Consider the following 26780-nt stretch of genomic DNA (forward strand, 5'->3'; position numbering starts at 1 on the left):
AACAATAGCTTAAGAAACACGAAACGAGCATCTCAGTTTAATCTTTGCAGATTTTGTTCATATTTAAAAAGGTACATTCAACAAAAAATTATTTTGTCTTTTCAAAAGACAAGTTTGACATATCCTATTTAAAGTTAACCGCTCTTGTAAAGAACAAGCCTTGATGGCAGTTATATGAGTAGTGATCTTTTTGTATAAGGAAAGACAATTCCATATTTTTTATGTATAAAAAAATTTGAGCAACTGAAACAGCACAAAAATATCTACCTTGAATTCTAAGGGCTATTTCGGCACTGTCTTGTCCAGCTTCGTTCACTGCCTCGCATGTGTAGGTGCTGCTGTCACTCGACTAAAACATAGACATGGAGATTGAGCGGATGCCAGTGAGTTATATGGCTTAAGACAATCTTAACATAGATCCAACCTAAACCTAGTGAAAGCTCAAATAGCTAAGGTCAAGATATAAAGAAAATGATGATCACATGATATCTTTTGCTCATAGTAGCTACTCCATGAAACCCATAAAATCAGACAGGAGCAGATAAAAACTGTCATTAAACAGATTTGTATTTTAGCACTAAGTATACCATTTACGGTACAAGAGCGTCACAAATTTTGGGCTTAGTTGTATATGTGTAGTACCTATAGATGTCTATGTAATTATTATTATTAATCTTTGCTTTTGATTCTAATAATTTTATTGTGTGTGGCACTTGGTGTTGTTTCTAGACACATTGTATAGATTGTTGTGACGACTGTAGCCTATAATTTAATAGTTCACTGTACATAACCTCTGCATGACTTGTCATGCATTTTTATGATTGCGCAATAAAGCGAGAAATCAATACACTGACCTTGACTCCATTGATAACCAGAGTTCCATCATTCCTCATGCTATATTTAGAATCTGAGTCAATTTGAATACGGTTTCTCATCCAGGAGATGGAGGGGAAGGGCACACCCTCGACCTCACACACCAGATCCACTACCGAGTTCTGTACAGCTGTCACCAACCTTTCATATGACACTATCTTGGCTGGCACTGCAACAAATCGAGCACCTGCATTACATGTCGAAGTGGATAGCCATTTGTTAATAATAGAGACAGGAGATGATTCGGAAATGGCCGACTGAATGAAGATAGTTGTGTTGGCTGTAAACAGTTTTCATATTAGTATTTTGAGGCAAGAGCACATAACTTCAAGAAACTAACTTTAGCTCTTTGTGTTTCGTTAAACAAGAAAAGTGCAAAATTTGTAGGATTTAGAGCCCCGATACTACTACATTTATTGAAATATAATAAATAAAATTTTGCACTTTTAATGAACAAATTAAGCTGTGCACTATATATAAGTAAATATAAAACAAGGTATAGAGTAACAAAAGTTTATTGCACTACAACAATGTTTCCTATAGTTTACAATAAAATTAAATGCACAGCTTTAAATCTGAACAAGGCGATCATCAGGTGCTCAAACCATACTAAATTTATGCAGATGTACATATAAACTGACAGCTACCAAAATATATATCTTTTGCTTAATCTATATACCTATATAAACTTTTGCTTGATCTGGACAGTTTAACCGCAATCAATTATTGTCGATTTCAATTTTCAAACCTCCTGGCAGTCAGATCGCCTCAAACATAAAAAACAATCACAAATTATAAAAAATACCTATTCTTTCTAATTAAATCTACTAAAATTTTGTGTAAGTTCATATTTAATGAAAGAGTACACAATAGTCATTCATCCCTTCAACTGTGTATAAGAATCAGACACTACAGTCAGCTAGGGTAAACTTATATTAATAAATCACGCTTTGTCATTATGTCTGTCTGTTAGTCCATGTGAAATGTTATACATATTTACATTTTTTAGCTGATTGTGGAACCAAAAATGTGAAACACAATGCATTTCCACATTTTTGGATGATTTCATTCCAACTTCACAGGCACGCGCTCTGTGCCTTCCGCCAGGTCACTAAAATATTCGGTTTTAAACTCCATCTGGTTCCTGAAGACCAGCCTCTTAAACTACCTCCAGACTATCGGATTAAAAATGTAAAAAGAACTTTAGCATCACCAGGCATACTGCTAGTTTAACTAAAAGTTAGTTCACTCCCTCTGACTTCTGATAGTACCACAACCTACCTAGCACATTGACCTTGACATTGTGATAGGCCACTCCCGCTTCATTGAATGCCTCACAAGTGTAAACTCCCTCATCTTCACTCCTATAAATTAGACATGACTGAATGACAACCATAGCCCAGGATGTGACTAACAAGCCTTTTGACTTGCTCATCAAAAACAGGAAACCCCGAAATCTTTAATCGCAAGAAAAGGAAATAAAGAGGACGTGAGTTGCCCCTACCTGCTGATGGCGATAGACAGTCTACCACCCTGCAGCACTCTGAATCTGAAGTCGTCTGAGGCTATTTCCTCTCCATCTTTTGACCAGCGGATCTCAGGCTTAGGTACTCCCTGACTTGGGCAGGGCAACTGTAGCTCCCGTCCCTCTATCACTCTGTATGACTCACGATTTGTGTCTATGGTAGGCTTCACTATAACATGAAATATCAACAATCACAAGCTTTACTTGTGTGCTGTGCCTCTGAGATGGGTTGATATGTTCTTATGAGTGCAACAGAAACATGCATCTATGCAAAGACTGTGGTGGCCCATTTGCTGCTCTGTATGTTAAGAAAGAATAAAAAATATGTCAGAGTGCACATGTGCATTTGTAGTGCACATGCATAGAGTACATCCAGGTTAAACCTGATTCTCACCCCATCGTGAACAGCCGATAGTGTGCCTGCGGCCATCGGCAAAGGCTGTATGTTCTCAGCACTTACGGTACCAGCGGTAATCGTGAAATTAAGTACTTTCTGCTCCGAGTCAACACTATCTTTTACGTGTGGAGTTAAGATATAACGTATGTTTCCGGGTCAAGGTCGCATTAAAGCCCAACAAAATCGTAAACATGTAGCAATGTGGTGTATGTGCGTAGCAGTCAGTGTACTGCTAAACTTTTGCGTCACAATTCTTGTGGAAATCATACGCACAATGCAATCTGGGTGCGCGTGCAGCCGATGCACGGTTCTCACATCGATGCTAGAGACCGTAGAAAAGTTCAACTCGCTGAGCTTTGCCGATGGCCACCACCAGCAAAAAGATTTGCCTATAGCTCTCGCTGGCATGCTGGTTCTCAAAAGCATCAGCAGCGACCGATTGCACCACCACCGCTCCTTACAGTGAAGAAAGAACTGGGTTTGAGATAGAATTAAATCGACAAAATTTATGAAGAAAATTGAGAAACGGAAAACTAAATAGACAAAAAGCAAGTCAGCAAATAGAACAAACTTTTACACCAAAAAAGACGACATAATCGGCATAGAGAAGTTTTCATAACGACGAAGATAAAACTACTGATATAAACAAACAACTTGCATAGACACGAAAATGAGAGGTGTAAATGTTGACTCACCAAGCACCTGTAGTTTAACTCTACCAGTAGATGTACCAGCAGGATTCTGGGCTATGCAAATGTATGAACCAGAGTCCGAGCTGCGGGCTCCCTCTATTAGCAAAGACTTGTTGTTCTGCTCAGCTGCAAACACGCAAGGATGTTGTTAGGTACTTGAAAACATCTCTTATCTACTAGGAGTACAATGTATACTCCTAGTAGATAAGAGTGTACATGGGGCTACATTGATGAGAAACTCAAAAGTTGGGAAAAGTACTTCTGGGAAACCCTAAAGGTCACGGAAAATACATGATGCAATACTCACGCGGATAGTTGGCTACAATACGGGTTCCAATCTGCCAAATAACTCTGGGCGTAGGCGTGCCAATGACATCACAAGTGAGAGTTATGTCCCCTCCAGAATTGACGCTGACTTCTTGATAGGGATTTATGTGTTGTGGTAGCACTTGGATGCTAAGAAATAAGGTTATTTATTATGCATGTACATGTAACTTGTATGTAATTTTCTCAGCGTTTGGAAATGACAGCAAAATGGCAATTTGAATGCAGAAAAACATCTGCACATGTAGATTCTTGTAGAAATGACTACCTTGATATAGACATACAATACACATGACATTGTGCTTTTAGTATTTTATTAGCTATAATTTCATTTCAAACCAAAATATTTTGAGACTAAGCTTTAATAAGTTTTAACTTATACACATAAGATTAACATTTACCAATATCAAACACGAGTAACATTAATAAATATTCATTTTGGTGATTTTGAGTTAGTTTTCAATCAAATCCATTTTTTATATTTTATATAGTAATATATAAAATATAGTATTAAGATATTATATATAATATACATAATATACATATTTTACGTATATCTTATCTAAAAAAATAAAAATATCAATAAGCTTGTGAATGTTTTCAAGCGGCTTTTCTGTTAATAAAAGCAAAATAAACTATTGATGCAAAATTAATTTATTGCAACATATACAGGCACTAGAAAAATAGAGCAGTGAACACATAGAGCTTTTGCAACATGGAATTTAAGTTTTATTTATATTAATAACTTTTTTGCTAAGCCACACAGCGTTCGGCACAGTGTTTGTTTACAGCGTCACAGAAGAAAAAGTGTCAGAACTCATCATGTAAGATCCTTGTTGCATTCTTAATGGCATCAGCTGACATAAAATTTTATGCTGATTAATTTATGACAAAACATTTTTATAGATCGTGTGGGTTAAAAGTTATGACAATTTATGTCCATGTCAAATGTTAGGTTTTAGTGAATATATAATTATATTCCAGTAAAGAAATTAATTTAGTAATGGAAGATTTAATATACCAGGAAAAAGGCAGATTGAGTTTTTTGTAGAATAACTGAATGGGCAGCTCGGAGATACCAATCAAGCCCAACCATGTTTGTAATCAGTAGAAAAGAGACATTGATCAATGTAGCAACATAAAATGTGACTAGCCAATGAGTAACAAGAACAACTGCGACTAGCCAATGAGTAACAAGGGCAACTGCTACGCACCTCAGGGTGAGGGTCTTGTTGCTAATTCCAGCCTCATTGGTGGCCACACAGGTGTAGTTACCAGTATCAGATGGTTTGACCATAGAGAACTCTAAACTACCAGATTGCAGCATCCTGTACCTGCAATCCACATAAACACGTAATGATATATGGGACAACATGACAACTGGCAGCGAGAAATGTTGGTCAAAGGCAAGGAAAGAAAGCTATTTATAGAGCATACTCAGTGAGTAGTAGGTGTGAATATATAATACTGGGAAAGGGTATAAAAAGAAATGACAACTTGAAGTAGACATAGCAATGAAACAGGAAGTAAAGATAGCAATGAAACAGGAAGTAAAGATAGTAATGAAATGGTAAGTAAAGATAATGAGATATTATATGACAGTCTTATATATGACGAACCTTGAATTAGCGATGGTGTTGAGTTCAAAGCCATCTTTATACCATCTTATGTTAGGAGTGGGGAGGCCATATGTCTCGCACAACAACAAAGTTCTGGTTTTATCCGTGGCCACAACAAAAGCATCGCTTGCATCAATAGAGGGAGGAACTATAATGACATATAATAACAGAGTATTGAGATGAACCCTACAACTTTGAGCTAGAAACTCTATTCCTATCAATAAGATATAAGATGAATATTCTAGCTAAATGATCTGTTTTAAACTGTCATTATGTGAACTCAAGGCAGCAGTTAAAAATACAAAACAATATCAAATGATGGAGGAGACGACTACCAATTAATATTGGCGCTATCCAACATTTTTCCAAGTAATGCAGTTGTGGTTTTTGACACAAAACAGTTTAGACAGATACCGTTTTCTACCTTAAAATACTATCTACATGACAAACAATTTTCATTTGGAAAGTATATTTAGTAGTATTAACCATATAACTCTGAATTAGAGCTGTTCGACGTCTACCTGCACTGTGCATTCAATTTCAGTGTTGTTTTCTCCTGAAAACTGAATGAAACCGAATCTTCATTTGTTGCTTCGGTTTACTCATATGGGCATTATGAGCCGCATCGAACCGAGATTTGTATATTTATTAATAAATAGTAAACTAATAATTAATATTGGCAAAAAATGTTCAAGTAATGGTGTCATTTTCAATTATATTAATATTAATTAACCAATACGATTTGAAAAATGTTATCCTCTTTAAAATTTAATGAATCAACATCAAATTAATTAATTTAAAAACAATTGAATAAATATAAATAAATAAAATTACAATATGCTCAGGACAAATACAATCAATGAAGATTAATACCATAATAAGATATTACAAATATGAGTCTCTCAACTACAAAACATCACATGAGTTAATTTGGCAAGAGTCAAGACTATTGCTACAATTTGGATGAAAAAAAACTCTAAACACATTTGCTGACCGATCGATGCTCTCATGAAACTTTGTTTAGGAAGCTGCTGCGTGGGCATGCGCAAACACTGAATCGAATCGTGATGTAAAATTCGGTTCATACGCAGTTGTCTTCTCTTTCTGAATCAATGAACCGAGAGAGAATAACTATCGAAAAACCGAATGCACTCGAATCGTTATCCAGCATTACTATGAATCTTAGGCAATGTTGTTCCATAAAAACTTGACTATTTAAAAGGCAGACATGAGTCACTCACCACAGTCACCCATGTGAACCAACACTGCAACCAATATTACATTTACAAATACTCTTTTTGTAAGAGGAGATAAGTCTCTAAAAGCCAGGCTTAAATCAGATTATACCAATCTTCTCATACATTCTGTTTACAAGAGAAGATAAGTTCCTGCAGATCAGGTAAAGCTCATATCATACCATCTTTACATATAAGTTTACAAGAGGAGATAAGTTTCTATGGGCCAGGCTCAACTCATATTATACCAATCTTCCCATATATGCTGTTTACAAGAGAAGATAAGTCCCTGTAGAACAGGTATTATAGCTCATATCATACCATCTTTACATATAAGTTTACAAGAGGAGATAAGTCTCTACAAGCCAAGCTTAAATCAGATTATACCAATATTTACATAAAAGCTGTTTACAGAGGGAGATAAATATCTATATGCTAGACACAACTTTGTATATTCTTGTTTTCTGTTCATCAGTTTTATGATTACAGTTTTCTGAAAAGTAATAAACTAAATATCCAAGTGCAAGAAAACCAGATCAATATATAAACAAAAAAACTAGGCATTTCGTAAAGCTTAACAATACATTCAATGAAAAGCAATAGTCAGTCTAGTAGGAGTTATCTACCTTGCACATCAATGCGGAATGGTTTGCTGTCGTTGCCAGCAGCATTGCTAGCGATACAGAGATAGGAGCCAACATCAAGCAGTTGAGCATCAACCACAATCAATTGCTGTCCATTGTCTACAACCCTGTAACAGATTAACCAAACCAGTGAGAACATAACTCTGAGACATTCAGGAAATGGATAGAGGTACTCATACCAAACCCAATATAAAAAGTTTAGAAGATGATATATTAGCTAAAAATAATGCCAAATTTACCTGCCAGCGATTTCCATCGCAAGTTATAAGCTGGAGAAACTTCAAGTGATGTCATAACAGGGTAAGAGAAGAGATCTACCAAACTTTTAAACTGATGATGAAACCACCTGATTGGATAAACTTACACCTAGGTCAAGTCATGCCTCTACAGCTTACAGATTATAGCTAAAGATAGGAAACTAGTTTAAACTAGTTTAAACTAAACTGAACCGGATTAGGCCACTTTTAAAATGAGCACAATATTGAATGATCATTTCCTATACATTTTATTCCTGATGAAAAAGTAAAATTATCAACTTTCAATAAAATACGCTGTTGAAGGTCAGATGAAGGTTATGAAAAATAATATTTAACTGTTTTCAATTTTTTTATCTTTTTACATCTATCAAATTCATGGTGAATAGTAAAAATCCTTTTGCATTTGAGCATGACTTCATAATGCATGACTTCCAGAATTCTCACTCACATTCTATGGTGAAATATTTGGAATAGGGCAATAAAATAAAACTGGTTAAAAATATATTAAATAAAATTTGTGAGGCTTTGATAAGCCAACTCTACATGCCTGATATTAGAAGATGCTCTTGGATCCAGAATTTCACCGTCTTTAAACCAGCTGATTCGAGGAGTAGGCGAGCCAGTCACAGGGCATCTTAGTGTGGTAGGCTGGCCTACTATTACTGATATATCTGTGATTTCATTTGCCCCAGTAATTGTAGTAGGCACTGTAACAAAAAATTGTGAATAAAAATCTTCATACTCGAGTAGTAAACATTCCTAATGATAACAGAAATACTAGCTGTAAGTTAATGATAACGGAAATACCAATACTAGTTGTAGTGTCATGGTAACGGGAACACCAACACTAGCTGTAGTGTCATGGTAACGGAAATACCAATACTAGCTGTAGTGTCACGGTAACGGAAATACCAATATTAGCTGTAGTGTCATGGTAACGGAAATATTATTCTCAATGTTTACTTGTTATCTTAAAGCACATCAATTACATAATTTTTTATCATATATTTCAATACATCAGAGTCTTGGCTTTCGAATGAGCCATTGTTTGACATGGTGAGACAGACATTGGTTGGTGTTTATAGGATACCCCAGAGCTTTACCGCTGAAATGTTCAATGGTATAGACTCGAAAATTGTGACATCACAATTTTCATATGCGGTGTTGTGTGCTCTTACCGCTTATTTTATTGCTTACCGCTTATATTTATCAACTATGATGACGCTAGTGTCAGGCGAAGGTAGGACAACTCCAGAGAACCAATGAAGATGACAAAGGAATCAGTGTCATTAGTTCTCCATGTACAGATTATTTCTATAAATAACTCAGATTCCAGGCACCATACTATGTTTTCCCGATGATATTATGCACTATCCCTCTCATTTTATTGTGATGTTGAGGGTCGCGACTGAGACTAATTAATTTCAAGCATTGCGTGATCTCGCGAAAGTGTGATTGACACATAGTCCTAGGGCCACGCAACCGCAGGTCACAATTTAATTGATGTGATTTCATTACCTTTATCAACGACAGTATAATTATTAAAGCATAATTAATTAACCCAGAACATTTGTTTGTATTGGTCAGGCGTTAGCACGATCCCCGGGCATTGTTGATTATCTAGAATCCTAGTTTATTATTAGCGCTCTCTGGATTTAACGGCACCGATTGTCACAGAAAAGCGCAGCCTCAATGGCAGCGAAAGGGATCGACTACCTAAGGCTAAATAATAATTGTGACATCACATTGTGGGAACCGCAACCAAGTGTTTTTTTATTGCAGGACATGCTTTTGACACCCTGTTTTTCAGTTCTTTTATTCTTTGTGTTTTGAATATAGGCTCATTCGAAAGCCAAGATTCTGATGTATTTTGATGTATTCTATATAATAAAAAAAATTATGTAATTTATGTGCTTTAAATTGGCAAGCCATAAAGTGAAAATATATACATGTTTATATGCCATAAAACCTCTAATTGAACGCCAACACCTCCAACTATTTCAACGGCACTTCCAATGGACCACCACCAAAAAGGAAGGGATAAAAAATAGTTCGGTATGGCGTTCAATTAGAGGTATCATGGTATATCAATTTATTGGTAATAATTTCATTTCAAATCAAAATGTCTTTGAAATTATGCCATACATCAACAATAAATCGAAAAAAGAAAAAGGGTAACAGTTAACCACTAAAATCAAATAAATGGTTTGACATACAGTGTTTAAAATAACGTTCTCTGCTAACAGAGAATGGATTTTAGATGCAAGATTGTTAAAGCAGCTATCGGTGATATTTTTTAAAACAATTGTTAGATGCATGTAATTTATTCATTTCATGTGAGTTGAAATGAGTTGAGAGCTTGTAACTGTCATGTGAAAAACCAGGACAAAACCATGAAATCTTTAACATAAGTAAAATAAACATTTAGCATAGGTAAAGTAGAAAGTAGCCTGTCTTGACAAGCTGTTGTTTTTGCGTAGTTGTCCCCCGTCGAGCGGCGAGCAACAACAGCTTGTCACAAGACGTACTGCACCTGATGCATCAGCTGCACTTATAGGGAGTTGTTCTCTTCCGTCTACGCGGCTTGGCCGCGATGTTATGTCGGTCGCTCCATTGGTAAGCATAATGGATTTCACGCAAAAATTTATGTAGAAAAAAACAAGATTACAACGTTTAACCAAAGACCAGTTTTTGTGATAAACTTTAGTAAAACTTAAGAATAAAATAAACTTAAAATAAAATCCATAAGAACAAATAAAACTGACTGATACAAAAATAGAAATAAAACTGACTGAGCGCACAAATAACGACATGTTTAGTCGCTGTTGTTGCCTAAGTTCTCAAATTCTAATAAAGTTTACTGCAGAGAGGGGTCGCCAGTTAAACGTTCTTATCTTAATTTTTCTACATAAATTTTTGCGTGAAATCCGTTATGATTACCAATGGAGCGACTGGAATAACATCGCAGCCAAGCCGCATAGACGGAAGAGAACAACTCCTTATAAGTGCAGCTGATGCATCAGGTGCAGTACGTCTTGTGACAAGCTGTTGTTGCTCGCCGCTCGACGGGGGACAACTATGCAAAAACAACAGCTTGTCAAGACAGGCTAAGTAGAAAGATACAAAGATTTGGAAAGATCATTTGTTGAAATAATATATGCTGGAATATGTTGTAGATTTGAATATAAATATGAAAAGCTAGATGACACGGGTATGAGAAGTGCAGGCAACAAGAGATAAGGAAGTCTTACCATGAACAGTCAATGTAAAATCTCGATCAATCTTTCCAGCAGGGTTCACAGCCTCACAAGTGAATTTACCAGCATCTTCTACCCTCACAGATATGATGTCTAGTAGTTCACCATCAAAAGAGACTCTGTAACCAGAAATAAAATACATAATTCCTAAATGGCACTTTGTCATTGTGTTAGTGTGTGTGTTATTCTGAGTAGATGCTTTACGTTTCTACACTCTTTGATGGATTTCATCTAAACTTCACAAGCTTCACAAGCTCAGTGCCTTCAGCCAGGTCGTTAAAAATAGTTTTTCTCGAAACTTCATCGAGATCCTGAAAACCAGCCTCTTAAACACCAGCTGGCTATCTGATTGAAAAAGACAGAAATCCCAGGCATCGGCAGGCTCAAAGATGAACTTACACAAAATTTTAGTGGATTTTATCAGAAAGTATCGATATTTTTCTGTCATTTGTAATTGTTTTTGATGTTTGAGGTGATCTGACTGCCAGAATGTTTCAAGATTAAAATTGACAAAACTTGATCGTAGTTAAAATGCTCAGATCAAACGAAAGTGTGATTATGAAGTCTATAGTTGCAAAGAGACTGACAGAATAGAGACACGTGTAATACTGCAACTTCAACACAATAGCTGATATCAACTATAGCAGTGATAACAACTAGCGATATCATTTCGGCATGTGTTTTTCTTCTGAGCCTTTTAGCGCAATAGTTTTGTCAATTTTGATCTTGAAACATCTCAGCCGTCAGATCACTTCAAACATCAAAAACAAATGGTAAAAAAATATTGATACTTTTTGAAAAAATCTATTAAAATTTTGTCCAAGTTCATATTTAAAGGTTGACTTGCAACAAAATTCACATTACAATTATTTGATACGAAAAGATTCACCATGCCTTACTCTGTTGTGTTGTAGGTGCCAAATATGGGAAAAGGTGATTACAAGCTCTTAAAAGCTCAAAAACGAACAGAAAATCACAGCCACACGAGACCGCCTTAGTTTGGATTCTCTTTCCAAAACGGCTCAAATGTGACGTAGTTGTGGTAGATGGTTTCTGTTTACACTTTCATGCAACCTTATTCGTCGAAATATTTTCACAAATATACTTTACGCATTCAATAAAACCATGTCTATTGTTCTTACGCGTCCGTTTTATCATCATTGTAATGCTGTCACTTTTAGCACTAATATCTTATAACTTACTGTAAAAAATTGTTTAACTTTTTAACCTTAGCTCGAAGGAGTTCATATCATTGTCTGATAATCATGACGAGCCTGTTGGTCACCTGTGATAATCGAAAAGTGCTGCAAAAATTATTTGCGAAGTATTGGGTCACATGATCAGATGACGACTTGCCGATTAGACCAAACCGAAACAAAACTGTAAAGTAGCGAGCATCTATATTTGATACGGGGTCTTCGGTAAAACCCGAAGCGTTTGTCATAAACTAGTGTTACGATAAGTTTTATATTGAGCTTTTTATTGGCCTTTCTATTCACGTGAGAACATCACATGATGAGACAATAAATAAATTTCATGGCTACGTCAGAGAAATAAAGAGATTCCAATCTACGGCGGCTTTTCGTTTTTGAGTTTTTAAGAGCTTGTAATCAGATTTTCACATATTTGGTACCTACAACACAACAGAGTAAGACATGGTGAATCTTTTGATACCAAATAACTGTAATGTTAATTTTGCTGCAAGTGAACCTTTAATGCTAGTTCTCTTATATATGTATGCGCAAAGTGAACTCCTGTAAAATTTCTTTGTTAGACATGATTCAGAAAAGTCAATGACGCAAACAGACACAAAGATTAAAATTAAGATTGAAGATTAAAACAACTGCGTAGTTGATCAATAATCAGGTAACACCCGTACCTATACTGAAGGTTCTCCCTAGAGATTAAAATGCCATCTTTGTACCAGTTTACTACTGGCTTTGGTTCTCCCTCCACTGGACAGCTCAGGGAGAAAGATTTTCTGACAATACTTATGAATTCTTCAGGCACCACAACAGCCTCCTCTTCAAACTCAGGTGGAACTATTGGAAACAATAACATACACAGTATGAAAACATCTTGCAGTCATTCAAGGTATCTAAGACTGTCTATGGTTGTGGCTGTTACATTCATCATTTATTCAAATAATGAAGCGATTTCGCTAGACCAGATCCACTCTCTTGACAGAAAGGAAATGATTTCCAGCGACCAAGAACAGGTCGAGACATGATAGCATTTTAATTCTGCTGATAGGGCTGGTTGATGGATAGTTTTGTTTATCTTCACCCTCTAGATGCTGCCCTGTTGCATCACTGGAATAGCACAGTGCTTTTATTGATGTTATTTTTGGTTCTGTAAGGGTGTTCCACTCACCCTCCCCATCAGTATGGGGGTTGATGATTTAGCCACCATCAGTCCAGCCCATGCACAAGTGGTACAGAGTTAAATTTATTAGCATGAGCAGGTTCATACAGCCTGACCTGACCATCAAAATATAATCTATCTAAAAGGGCAAGCTGTAGAATTTTGAACTATCAATATTGTTAGAATATGTCAACAGGAAACAGGATAATTTTGGAAACTTATTCACTTTTAGTCAAGGGAAATGATTTTGACAACAAAAGATCAGATAAAACTCTAAGTGTAAACATTACATAAAACATGCTTCTATATATGCTAATCATAATAACAATTGCGTTATATAATATAAATAGTAGACAGATTTCATAAAATAAAACTTTTTTTCCTTCATTGTCAAAGAACAAATATGATTTTCTCTCACTCACAAGAGCTTGCACTCCAAAATTTGCATATTTAAAACATGCTTCTATATTCTTTATCAATAACAATTGTATTATGTAAAATATTTATATATGACAAATTTGGTAAAACAGACATCTTGCTGTCACTATGAGAGTATAAATATAAATTGCTTTCACTCAGGAGAACTTCCACTCAGTATAGAGACAAATGGCTCCTGATATAGAGAAATGAGGCCATGGTTTTAGAAAATTTTTTCATTCTCTAAAGAAAACGATGACATCAACATACAGATGTCTTACTCAGTAGAGAGAGGAGCCCTTGCTAGATATAAAACTGGTCTAGATCATAAAAAGAGTCTTTTGCTATAGAGAAATATTCTACTCTCACTATACGATGGGGATTCTTTTGAGAAGCGGTGCTCTGAGGACTTATGTAGCAGAAAGAAGTTGTCTTCACCATAAGCGGTAGGAATGATGGAGAGTAAACCCGACAATCCACAATAAGTTTAACCAGTTGAACCCTGACGGAAGTATACTAGCGTTTACATGATGCTTTTTACAAATAATGTTTTCAAGTAACAGTTCTAACCAATCAAATTAATTATGACATGGAACATTAGATCAAAAACTTTATTTCCATTTTTTATCATAATTTTTTAATATCTTTACTAATGATATGGCGTAAAAATTTGATACATTTCAAATGTTGATGCGATAGATGACAGAGATGCATATCAAGATTTATGTGATACTAACTATAAATTTGATGATTTTGTGTCAGAAAATAATGATGAATGCATGATAAATATGATCATACTGCAAACATTTCCAGAATTTGTTAAAATCGTATGCATGGGGTTTTAGCCCAAAAACTTTCAAAACTTTTTTTATCTAGTTACATTTTCAGTGTTTTGTTGGACTGTTTCTTCAGTGCTTCGCAAAATATTATTTGATTATTAACAGATTGAGATATATTTAAAAGTTTCCAAATTGCCTACTTTTCGAGAAATTGTCCAGGGATACTGACACACATTGACAAGAATGGCCAAGGATCCAAAAGGGTTAAGAGGGACAACTCCAGGCAAGCCAACCTACTAAAAACTAGATAGAGCTACATGATATGGCGATTTAATTGTTTGTTGGCAATTTTTAAGGCAGGTGATTTGAAAAGTGCCACCATTTAAAGAGATATCGCTAACTGTATTAGCGATGTAATTGTATAATGGTGATTTATCTCACACCTGACAATTTTCAGAGTCTGAGATAATGGAACTAAAATACCTTCTACTCTTATAATAAGCTCATTTCGTGACCTTCTACTCACACACGGGCTTTCATAAAATAAATGTTTCTAATTATCACGAACACAAAACAGTTCGTTTGTAAATTAGAATATACAAAAATATTCAACAAGTTCTTACATAATAATATCGTGATATATCGTTAATCATCTATTTGGAATATCGAATTGTCAAGTGACTTTTAGAAATCATGAAGCTGAACTGGAAACCAAGAATAAGTTTGCTGACCACAAAGCTTTGCCACCAGTAGGTGACCTTGACTTACGGTAAACCTGCAGATTAAACTCCTGTCTGTCTCTTCCAGCAGCGTTAGTGGCTTTGCATGAATATGATCCAGCATCGGAGAGCTGAACCTTTGAAAGCTCTAGCTGTTGGTCCTGGTTCAGAAGTCTTATGTTTGGGTAAGGGCCGTCTATCAGAGGCACTCGTCCTGCAAGGTTATTCATAAGCTGGATGGTCCAATAGTTGCAGTACACATAACAAGAGTTTGAGGTGTATCATAAATACCATATAGAACTCGTCATCATACGGCAGATTTTTTCAAATTTTTTGTGAGCCTGTCAAATTTCATTTTTAGATGTTATTTTTCAAAACAATATTCTTTCCAGTCTAGCATCTTTTTATAGTTTTAATGTTTTTTATTCAAAGCTTGGAGTTTCGGGTGAAAATTTATTTTCCACAATATGGAAATACATAGATTATGGCAAAGTGTATGAGTAAAAATTTGATAGTTTGACTCACTGTGGATCTTAAAATCTTTAGATATGTTAACAGTGTATCACCCGTTATAGAATTACACAAATTATAGAAAAGTTTTGTTTAATCTTTAAATAAATACGTAATAATTAAGTAAAATTAAAGTAAGTAATAATTTAAAGTAAAAATTTGATAGTAAATTTTGTTATGGTTCACACATGAACAATAAAAAGTGAATTAAAAGGCAGTCATACTTCAGCTTCTGAATGCTTATGTTCTTGATCAAATCAGATTGGATCAACTGGAAAATTTGAGATTTTTGTTTCTCGGACTTCAACCAAAAATGCAGCTTTTGACCATATTCTACTGTACCTAGGTTTTCTACAATGGTAAAAAGTTTGTTACAGTTGGTAAACCAATAAAAGAAATAAAATGTTTCTGCTATGTTTCTTTTTATTTCCAAGATTTTTGCTAGGATATCATTACGATACTCTCTCATTAGAATGTCTTTAAATCGTAACCTTAGCAAAGGTAAGTCTTGGATACTTTCACGTTAATGTTAAAATCGGTAAAATAAAACAAACAAAATGCTTTTTCCAAGATTTAAAATAGGAAATCTCTTGTTACAATTAAAACACAAAGTCCATTTCTACACTTTTTTATTTACGGTATACGGACACACAAAACTCTGAGTGAAAAAGGCTGAGGTACGGGCTGCTACGGATACAGGAACACAACCGCATGTATCTGCAGCAAAACAATGATACAATCACTGTATTTTACATATTACCTGGTCTCTCATTACATGCTTATAAAGGTTGTTGTGTAAAAAAACTATCAGAAAATTCTTACATGCTCTCTCATATTTTAATGTATACATGTGTATACATTAAAATATGCAATGTAAAGGAGTAGAAAAGTTGCTTTAAAAAAGTTGTTGCCTATGCTTGAAATGAAATAAAATTATCAACAATAATTATAACAAAAAAAATTAGTTTCGAATTTTGAATGAATCGTTTTTCAAACCGTCTTCTGGAATTATAATCAGCAACCCACATATGACAGCACTTAGCAAGCATTGCGATGAACAGGTTTGGGTACTTTTGATAACAGATAAAACTTTGAGCCTTCCTAATCACAGCACATTGTCAGTATAATATTTGATTAGAAACTGATTTCAATAAAACTGCTAGCTTTTAACAAAGTCAAGTAGTTTCTAGCATACTCAAACAGTTTCAATAAAGCAAAGAAAATACAGAGCCTCTACTGGAGTTATGCTACCTCTAGAACAGCTGTACACATTCTAAAAGCCCTACTAATACACACCTCTAAACCAGATGATGGAAGGCTGAGGAATGCCAGTAACTGGACAGGAAATGAGAGCAGTTCTGTTCTCTATCACAGACAGATCAACAGCGAGTCCAACAGTCTCTATTCTTGCTGGCACTAAAAGATGACAATAGCAAGATAAACTTAGCCTGTGGGCAGCACGCATCAGAACCTTGGCTATGTTGAAGAAATTTTTTCTCGAGGGTCAAACACAAAATATTTTTATAAAAATATTTTATAAAAATATTTAAAAAAATTTTTTTTACAAAAGATATCAAAATACAATTCATGAATTCAAGATTGTTTGAAAGAGTGTAGGCCTAAGCATAACGTGTCATGGTTCATGCAGTTGTATTGATTTATTGTTTCGAGATTAATCCGGTAGCAGAGGAATATAGTGTCATTGCTGAGGTAGCAACAAAGGTATGTGGGGTCACAGTTCACTCAACAGAAAATGCAGATGGTGCCCTGATGCATATAGTAAAACAGACTTCCTGCCCCACGGCCCAACAAGAAGATTGAAAACTTGGATATAAGCCAAGATTTCACAAAAACTCTGATATTATTGTAATTATTATTGCTAATAATACAGGATGGTCCGAGTTTACTTTTTTCATCGAACTTGTACTCCGCGAGACTTTCACTGGACATACAATGATTAACTATAAACCAAAAATATGAACAAAAAGTCCGAATTGTCTGCTCTTGAATGCTAGCAATCCTTTAAAAGTTCAAATAATTTATCACATTATATGAACAATCTGATATAGTAATGATAAGTCGAGTTGAGCGTTGATTTACCAGGTTGCAAATTGTTAATATAATCACTATTTTTAAGGCTTGCTCATAAAATTTAAATCAGAACTTTTTTCTCTGAGCCGTAAGAATTCAAACGCCTCTCAAATATTTTGAAGTAATCCTTCTCAAATATTTTGAAGGCCTGAAAGAACTCTCCTGCGCAAAACACAGGTTTTTGATAAAATGCTTGTGGTAGCAATCCATAGTGAGGTTTGAACTACTGACCTACTGCACGGTTCAGAATACTAACTACTACACTCAGCTCCTGATTTAGTCTCCTTTTATAACTTCCTTAAACTTCAAGTATATTTTGATTCGTAAAAAAACTCTTCTTTCTAACAAAAAGTTAAATGCTGAAACAGCATGTCAAACCCTACACCATTCTAGCACTAATCAAAGTGCTTGTTCTGAAACTGTCACAAAGATCTCATCTAATTTTTGACTCTCATCCACTCATATATTATGTGTGATTCTATTGAGCGGGTATTACTGCTATTACTTTTCATTCACTGTCATTACCGAGGCAAATTGTAAATTCTAGAACGAAACATTTAAAAATATGTTTGACCATTATTTAGGTATTTGTGTTGCCTAAAGAACTAAAAAGGTTTGAGAGCTTGCACACGAGAAACTGCTCTTGTAGGGTTAGACAAAGTGGTCGTTCCGAAACTGTCAGCAAAATCTCATCTACTTTTACCAACCTTGTATTTGCAGATCGTATGTCCTCCTCGCCTCTCCTGCCTCATTCATGGCTATACAAGTGTACCTGCCCGTGTCTGTCACTTGGGCTGAGTCTATGAGAAACCTCTTACCATCTTTCTCATGCACTATGTGAGACTCTTCCTCTATCGGCCGACCGTTCTGTGAATGTGTAAAAACAATGCTGGTACAGACTAGGAGAGGCGTTGAGTGGTCCAGTTCAACCGATTGTCCAGTTTCTGCAGATTTTGTCGGAAATTATCGGTATTTTTCTATCACTTGACATTGTTTTCGATGTTTGAGGTGATCCAACTGCCAGGATAGTTCACGATTAAAATTGACAAAACTTGATCGTAATTAGACCACTGAGAAAAATAATTGCGAAATGACATCAATAGTTGTTATCTTTGAGATAGTTGATATTGGCTTTTGTGTTCAAATTGAAGCATTTCGCGCCTTTATTCTGTCAGTCCCTTTGCAACTATAGACATTATAATCTCACTTTCGCTTGTTCTGAGCGTTTTAACTGTGGTCAGGTTTCATCAGTTTAATCTTGAAACATCCTGGCAATCGGATCACCTTACACATCAAAAACAATCGCAAATGATAGAACAATAATGATACTTTCTGATAAAATCAACAAAACTTTTTGTCTAAACTAGTCTTTAATCGATGCGTCTACAGATCCATAGACATATAGGTCTATGGTCTGCATCTATAGGTCCATATATACAGGAAAAATCACATTAATAAGGCATACTTATATTGCACTAAATACTATACTGTACATTAAACTATACCATATATAATATTAAGCTTGTGAAAAAAAAGTTCCAAGCTGTAGAAATCTCAAAGAAATAGCAACCAAGGTAACAGCTGTGTTTACATGATAGAACAACTACACATAACATAATATATCGATATTACCTTTAGGAATGTTACATTTGGATTAGGTATACCATGAGCTGGACACTCTATGATTACTGTGTTGTTCTGTCTCACCCTTGGCCTTGTTACCAGGTTACTGTCATCGATGGTCGGAGGCACTGTAACAGATTACATAGAATGTGGTCAGTAGACATCCTCAACATCAAAAAGTATGACAGACTAAACAAGCAACAAATATGAAACTGCTTTAAAATTTTATTAAAACTGGAAAACAAATTTTTATGATGCATGAAAGCACAACTCCAAATCTATTGACAATAAATTTCACTGGTTGTAGCAGCAACAAAACAAGTAGTAATTATGTCAGGCTAAACAAGTAGCAAGTATGTCAGGCTAAACAAGTAGCAAGTATGACAGGCTAAACGAGTAGCAAGTATGACAGGCTAAGCAAGTAGTAAATATGACAGGCTAAACAAGTAGCAAATATGACAAGAAATATGACAAGCTAAACAAGTTACTAAGCCACACAAATAAGCCTAGCGTATAAATTTCATGACACAAGAGAGTACAACTCCAAATCTACTGACATAGACTTTTAATACGTATAGCATCAGCAAGATAAAATTGAGTTCATGTGTTCACAACAAACAAGACAAACTAGGAGTGAATGAAGATTTTTAATAAATGATGTGATACAATTAATAGAAAAAACGCTGAAATATAGGGTAAGCTAAGCATATTTCACAAAAAGATAAAATATTAATTTATTTTAATAAATTAAAATAAATTACAATAAAATAAATATTGGTAATTTATTTTAATTTATTATTTTAATAAATTAAAATAAATTACCAATAAGAGAGACAAACCTAGTACAAAGACACTGAAGCGAAGGCTGGCTTGGCCTGCAATATTTCTAGCTTGGCAAGTGTAGCTGCCTGTATCATCCACTCCAATAGAATAGATAGAGAGCTGACGATTGGAAGACAGCAGAGAAAGAGCACTCTCTGCGTCTCCTTCACCTTCTTCATTCTCAATCTAATAATAGTGTAACATAAAGTACAGTTGATATTAGCCTAAAAGAGCTTGAATTAGACTGAATGAACTTTCTAGAAAGGTCAATTGCAACATTCATAGAGAGCTGATGGGTTTCCTTATTCAATACTACATATGTATTTACGTAGTCTGAAATTCTTAGCAAGCATTATCGAAAAGGTCAGTAAACACTGGCTAAGGCATAGCGCAACGGTCCTCTTGCAAATTCCTAACGAAGGTCTGCACTCACAAGGAAGCCATTTCTGTACCATCTGACATCAGGATAGGGAGTTCCCATTGCTGGGCAGTTTAGTGTCAGTTGTCGTCCCTTGATTATTCTTATATCTTTTTCTATGCTTGTTTCGTCAATGTAGGGAGGAACTGCATGCACGAATACAAATAATACAAATTCAAATACATCTAATCATACTGATAACAATATATAGCAGGTGTTTATGGCTGATGCAATATATCAACAAGGTATAGCTGGTGAATGTTAAAGGTTACAGTTACAAAATGACACATGGCAACAGGTGGTCTATGTCTATAAAGTTACAGTTACAAAATGACAGTTAGCCACAGGTGCTCTATGTCTACACTCACCCAGCACATCCAGGTCAAAGTCCTTGTCCTCAGATCCAGCTTCATTGCTGGCAATGCAGGTGTATCTAGCTGTATGACTGAGGTCTGCCTTAAGAAGGGTTAGACTGTAGCCTCCTCTGCTCAGCCTGTCAAATACGCATTTAATAGACTATATTAATAAATACAATACTGATATAAATGATATATCAATAGATGCCATACTAATATAAATATTCTATACTAACAAATACCATACTCATATATAAATGATATAAAATACAAATATGGAATTTTTCTATCATTTGTGATTGTTTTCAATGCTTGAGGTGATCTGACTGCTTGGATGTTTCAAGATTAAAATCGACAAAACTTGATCTCGGTTAAAAATCTCAAATGAAAAATACGTAACTAAATGACATCACTAGTTGCCACTGCCTGTCGCTCTCATAATTGCTATTAGCTATTGCGATCAAGTTGCAGCATTCCGCGTCTCTATTCTGTCTTGTAACTATTGACATCATAATTGCACTTTTACTTGAATCTGAGCATTTTTCTTATGAGCATTTTAACCATGATCAAGTTTTGTCAATTTTAATCTTGAAACAGCCTGACAGTCAGATTACCTCAAGCATCAAAAACTCTCGCAAATGATTAAAAAATACCGATAATTTCTGATAAAATATACTGAAATTTTGTGTAAGCTTATTTTTAAAGGTGAAAGAAGACCACCTATGGTTTACTTGGTGTAACTTTCTTGTTATAGTATATATTAATAACATTTAATCATGATAACATTAGTCTTGATACTTTTATCATTTAAATAGTATTTATCAAATTTGATGATACAAGGAGATCTAGTATAATTGTATGTATCTTATACACAAAATAAATGGAACTACAATTAAAATTCTGCCATCTTTCATTAACCAATGACCTCCTTAACAATCTTTCAAGCACATGAACTTAGTGAACAATTTGCTATTTTTTGCCACCAAATTAGAAAGTTTTGACAGCGGAACAAAGTTATAAGAGACTAGCCGAATGTCCGGCGTTGCACTGGTATTAAATACCAGCTTATAAACAGTCACAGGTAATGTAGTTGCCTGCCACTTGCCATTAGCCTGGCACATTGCCAATGACTAATTTGAGTACGGTGTTATCCGTATTGCTAGACTTATTAATAAGAGATGTGAGAGCAAGCTTTAGTGTTGTTGCGTATTTTAACTGCCATAATGACTCCTAAAATCTAATGAAGAGCGTAGCTTAATTAATAAGATAATTGCCTGAGACACGGAAGGTTCTCAGATGAAATCCAGCTAAATCCAACTATTTCAATTAGAAAACAAGACCTGCCAACTATCTCAATAAATTAATAAAACTTTTAACTACCTAAATAAGTGAACAATACGGAGTATCAAATTAGAAAACAAAACCCACTCTCTTCATTAAAGAACTAGATTTGGAACTATTTTAGTTAGAATAAAACATTTCAGCTATCACATTTATAGAATGAGATCTACCGGCAGTCGCATTTAAAAACTGGTCTTCTAACTACCCCCATTGGAGAGTTTGACCTAAGATTATCCCAGTTGAACCTTGCAGGAAGAACCTACTTACAGACACCAATCTGTGATGTTGGTGCCTGTAAGTATTTCATATTTCATTCCTAAATTTTAATGGCTATAGCTGGACAGGCAGACGCAAATTGAGATTTATATATATAGATGAAACTAAAGATGCTGCAAGGTTGGATGAAGGTCAAAGGAATACCTCCATTGTCGACTGTCGCCAGAGAGAGTCTGCCCATTTTTAAGCCATTCGATTGAAGGTCTGGGTATTCCATCTGCTATGCAGTTTATAGTTATGCTGGAGTTGATGAGTACCTCTAAAGGTGTCACCACATCAGAGTCCTCTATGCTCGGAGGGTCTGAAGCAGAAGAGGCCTTTGTATTGCAACAGCGACTGAATGCGTGTACATATGTTAGCCAAAGATATCAGTTTGTGAAGAGCAGTCAAACATTAGAACCAAACTCATAAATAATACCGGTTGTACCGGCGACTTCCAGCCGTATTTATTAAATTTCCATACAGAAGACGACGAGAAAGACCGACTGAGCGATGCTGTTTTCATACTGTCACCTAAAAATCGCCGCATCGAGAATTGTCTCGTATACGCAAATTTCTCATATGTTGGGCAGCCATACGTCGACGTATGACTATACATGTATTAATAGTCATACGACACGTATAGTCATACAATACGAACAATATTATAGTGGCTGATTGTGACAAAAATGGTTTACTTTGATATTACAATGTAATAACATTGATATCATTTACTATGATATTAGTAACATTGTCATTAAAAACTACGACATTTTCATACAGTTTCCACAAGGTGAAAGCGTAGTGACCACACCTCCTGCAATGCCATCATGGAAACAGCCATGTCACTCTCATTCTGTCGCAATTCGGTGTTGCTGTTCAAAAGCGAAATACCCGTGTGATTCACCATTGTTATATCATGAACGGCCATATTGATCAATGGCGTCGCACTTGTCCTTGCGCATAGGCCTTGCTTTCCTGTTGCTTTATATGTAACATAAGGCGTCACATAATCATCACTTTACTGTAGCACCCTATGGAAACATGATCTGCTTGTCGGCCCAGCGTAACACTTCGGCACTGGCCAAGGTTTCGCTAAGATGTATGCAAACTTAGTACTGGTAACAAGATTTCATCCTTAACTCTCACTACCCAAATAATTTTTTACTGGGACATAAATAAATACTTAACAAAAACAAATATTTGACAACGGTGCATAAAAGTTGTTATAACATAACTTATGAAAAGACACGGTCTATAAAAAGGATTTTGACACTCAATTAATCAGCATAAAATTCTACATAAGCTGATATCATAAGACAAGGCTATAAATGTGTTGTAGGGTGAACTTTGGACAACTGTGAATAGAACATAGTAAAATAAACTGTCATAGCTTTTGAACCAAACGGCATATGAGAAATACTTTGACAATAAATTATTCACCGTAAATTTTATAATACTTTGTTATGCAAGTATTTGCTATATTATTTCACTTGATGAAATTAAATACTACGGAAAATAAATAAAAATTTTGCGTGAGCTAAAATCTTTGCTACGCAGGGAAGGCAAAAATCAACTCTAGTCGATTCGATTCATGCAGAATATTTTAATGAATTTATTCAACTGTAACAAGTTGACAGAGATTTTCAGCAGGCAAAACGAGTCCTCTAAGACGGAATAATCCAATCAAAGTGTGTGCAAAGAGTGGGAGAACTACTGCCAAACAAATTTAAATTTGCATAAATTTTACATCAGCTGATGTCATAAAAACAATGCAACAAAAGTGTAGCAAAATGAGCTCGGGCACTTTTTCAGCACATTTCCCTACTACTGTAAGTAATAGCTTGAGCGTATACCAAGTCAGAAGAGTTATCCCTTTTACTGTAGTTTACGGCATTATTATTAAAATAAAATAATCACTGTTACTAATGTTATTGGTCAACGGATAATCATCAGCCTCAGTAGCTGTATCACGTTTGACGAAGAAGAACAAATTGTGATAAAAAGTTTTGGCAAGGCGAAACTAAGGTAAGGTTGGGATGTAAACATGTTTTTGGTTGGCTGAACGCAAACAGATAATTGTCTCCTTTTGTTTAAGTGCAAACACGGTAGGCTAACTAATCAACTACTCTCTATCAAAAACATTTTGTACAAAGTTACCGGGAGAGGGCAGTGGTGACTGTGCAAAATGAGCTGATAATAATTTTTGTTTGTTATGGAATAAAGTAAATAAATCAAACATAAGTGTCAGTCTCGGTTGGCCAAAAAGTTTAAGTGTGTCCAAAGGCATTTGATTGTAAACTTTTCTGCCAACGAAAGCATTTAACATTGACTCAGTTGGCAATGCTCAAGTGGCCAGCCCATGGTAACCGTCTTAAAATCTTTCATATTTGTTTTTACATAATACATAAATCACTGATTGCTGAGGACTAGCAGAGTTTGAACTGAAATCACTAAAATTGACAAATTAGCAATTTTCAACCAAGTTGGCAATTGACAAAACGAGCAAATTAGCAATTAGCAAAATGGTTACAGTGTTTTTATACTAGTTTCGTTCAGTTTGCAATGAGAGGACTGGAAGGGTGGCTGTACTCACCATAGACTGTAAGCTGATGTCTCAGCTCACTCCTACCAGCTACATTGCTAGCCCTGCATGTGTAAATTGCTGTGTCACTGAGAGATGCATTCGCAATAATCAGCCTACGCCTCGCATTCACCAATCCAACATAAGGATTACTTGCAATCCCCAACTCAACTCCATCCTGTAAGTACACATTCAGCAAAAAGTGAGAAGAATAAAAAGTGTAAGTGAAAAAATGGGTGAAAAATTAGAATATTTTAGCTATTAACCACATAATAATTACAGAAGACACTCCTACAACGTAAGTAATCCATTCCAAGAACATTTACGTTATGGGAATGTTACAATATGCCAACTGTAAAGATCTTACCAAACTCACCCTGTTATCCCTTCTAAATAAAAAATCTAGGCTTAACTTTTTAATTTAATAACCGTAAGCAACTGTGGTATTATTGGTTTGTATCGACAAGTTTTCTCATTTTGGTTATCACTTTCACTCAGTTTATGGTCCATGATTTTGGCCATTTTATGTTAGGTTAAAGGTAGCGCATACTTTAATGTCAATTTAAATAGATTTTTTTACTTTTTATACAGCAAGTCATAAAAACAAAATATCAAAACTTTTTAACTATTACCTAAACTGTATGGTTATTAATTTTGTTTCACCTTTCACGTAGCAGACGCCATGTTTGAGGTGCACTATCGAAAGTCAGTATTGATATTTTAAATGTTTATGGTAAGTTTTCTCTCTTCATGATGAAACTCATGATATTTTTATTTTATGCATACATAACTATTTATTGGCCTTACTAATCACCAAAAAATAATTTTTTTGTTGCATGCCAAAACATAAATGAAAAACAGAAATCATGAATTATTGAGTTGAACAAAATTGTTTTAAAAGTTGATAATCTAGTAGTATTGCAGAGGAATTAGGATATTGAATTGAAGTTTGTAGTAACAGAAAATTCATGAATTAAAATATACGATGGTAGATGTAGTATGTTTGTGTCACACAATAGAAAATGATGTTTGACATATGTGATGAAGGATAAATATAAATATTCTAAGCATAGTTTAGCAGCATTTTGAAACCTGCAACAGAAATGAACAGATGAGCAAGTTTGGGATATGTTCAAAGACATTGTAATGTGATTGGTAGAAGTGTCGTATGCTAAAATACATGATCAGTAGTACACAAGTCTGAGTATAGATTTCTGTAAGAGGAATATTCATCTTGTCAATATCTTTTTATTAAAAGATTTTCGCTTTCAACCAATTTTGCGTCTATTATTTTTCAACTCATCTTCACATACTGACAATAAGCAATAATAATAATAAATAATAATAATGAAACTAATAATAAGCAATACACAACACAGGATGCAAGTTATGGCACGTAAAACTTCAGAGATTATACTAGATAATATATTATATATATTATATAGGTAATATATATAGATATATATATTATATATATATCTCTATATATATAATATACAATGTATATAATACTATATATATATTAATATATATAGTATATTATATATATTAATATATATAATATATTATATATTAATATGTAATATATATATTAACTGTATATATATTATACATCAATATAATATGTATTAATATATAATATATATTAATATATATGTTATATATTAGTATATATTAT

The 26780-nt window shown here is 34.7% G+C and overlaps 1 protein-coding gene across 1 annotated transcript in view; it reads right to left on the reverse strand.

The window, feature by feature from the left end:
• Positions 1-26780, reverse strand: part of LOC137398081 (hemicentin-1-like) — a 150611-nt gene that overhangs the window by 47818 nt on the left and 76013 nt on the right. The window contains exons 27-47 of the mRNA XM_068084186.1: positions 25115-25280; positions 22684-22840; positions 20935-21059; positions 20578-20712; positions 20166-20309; positions 19336-19454; positions 18411-18570; positions 16909-17028; positions 15152-15316; positions 12703-12865; positions 10818-10942; positions 8114-8273; positions 7292-7416; positions 5431-5578; positions 5026-5145; positions 3795-3943; positions 3491-3613; positions 2378-2567; positions 2155-2237; positions 855-1042; positions 268-349 (exon numbers count right to left, since the gene is read on the reverse strand). Coding sequence (XP_067940287.1) covers positions 268-349; positions 855-1042; positions 2155-2237; positions 2378-2567; positions 3491-3613; positions 3795-3943; positions 5026-5145; positions 5431-5578; positions 7292-7416; positions 8114-8273; positions 10818-10942; positions 12703-12865; positions 15152-15316; positions 16909-17028; positions 18411-18570; positions 19336-19454; positions 20166-20309; positions 20578-20712; positions 20935-21059; positions 22684-22840; positions 25115-25280 — 2947 coding nt within the window. The remainder of the gene's footprint in view (positions 1-267; positions 350-854; positions 1043-2154; positions 2238-2377; positions 2568-3490; positions 3614-3794; positions 3944-5025; positions 5146-5430; positions 5579-7291; positions 7417-8113; positions 8274-10817; positions 10943-12702; positions 12866-15151; positions 15317-16908; positions 17029-18410; positions 18571-19335; positions 19455-20165; positions 20310-20577; positions 20713-20934; positions 21060-22683; positions 22841-25114; positions 25281-26780) is intronic.

The sequence above is a fragment of the Watersipora subatra genome, chromosome 6 (genome assembly GCF_963576615.1).
Source record: "Watersipora subatra chromosome 6, tzWatSuba1.1, whole genome shotgun sequence".
NCBI classification, from domain to species: Eukaryota; Metazoa; Bryozoa; class Gymnolaemata; order Cheilostomatida; family Watersiporidae; genus Watersipora; species Watersipora subatra.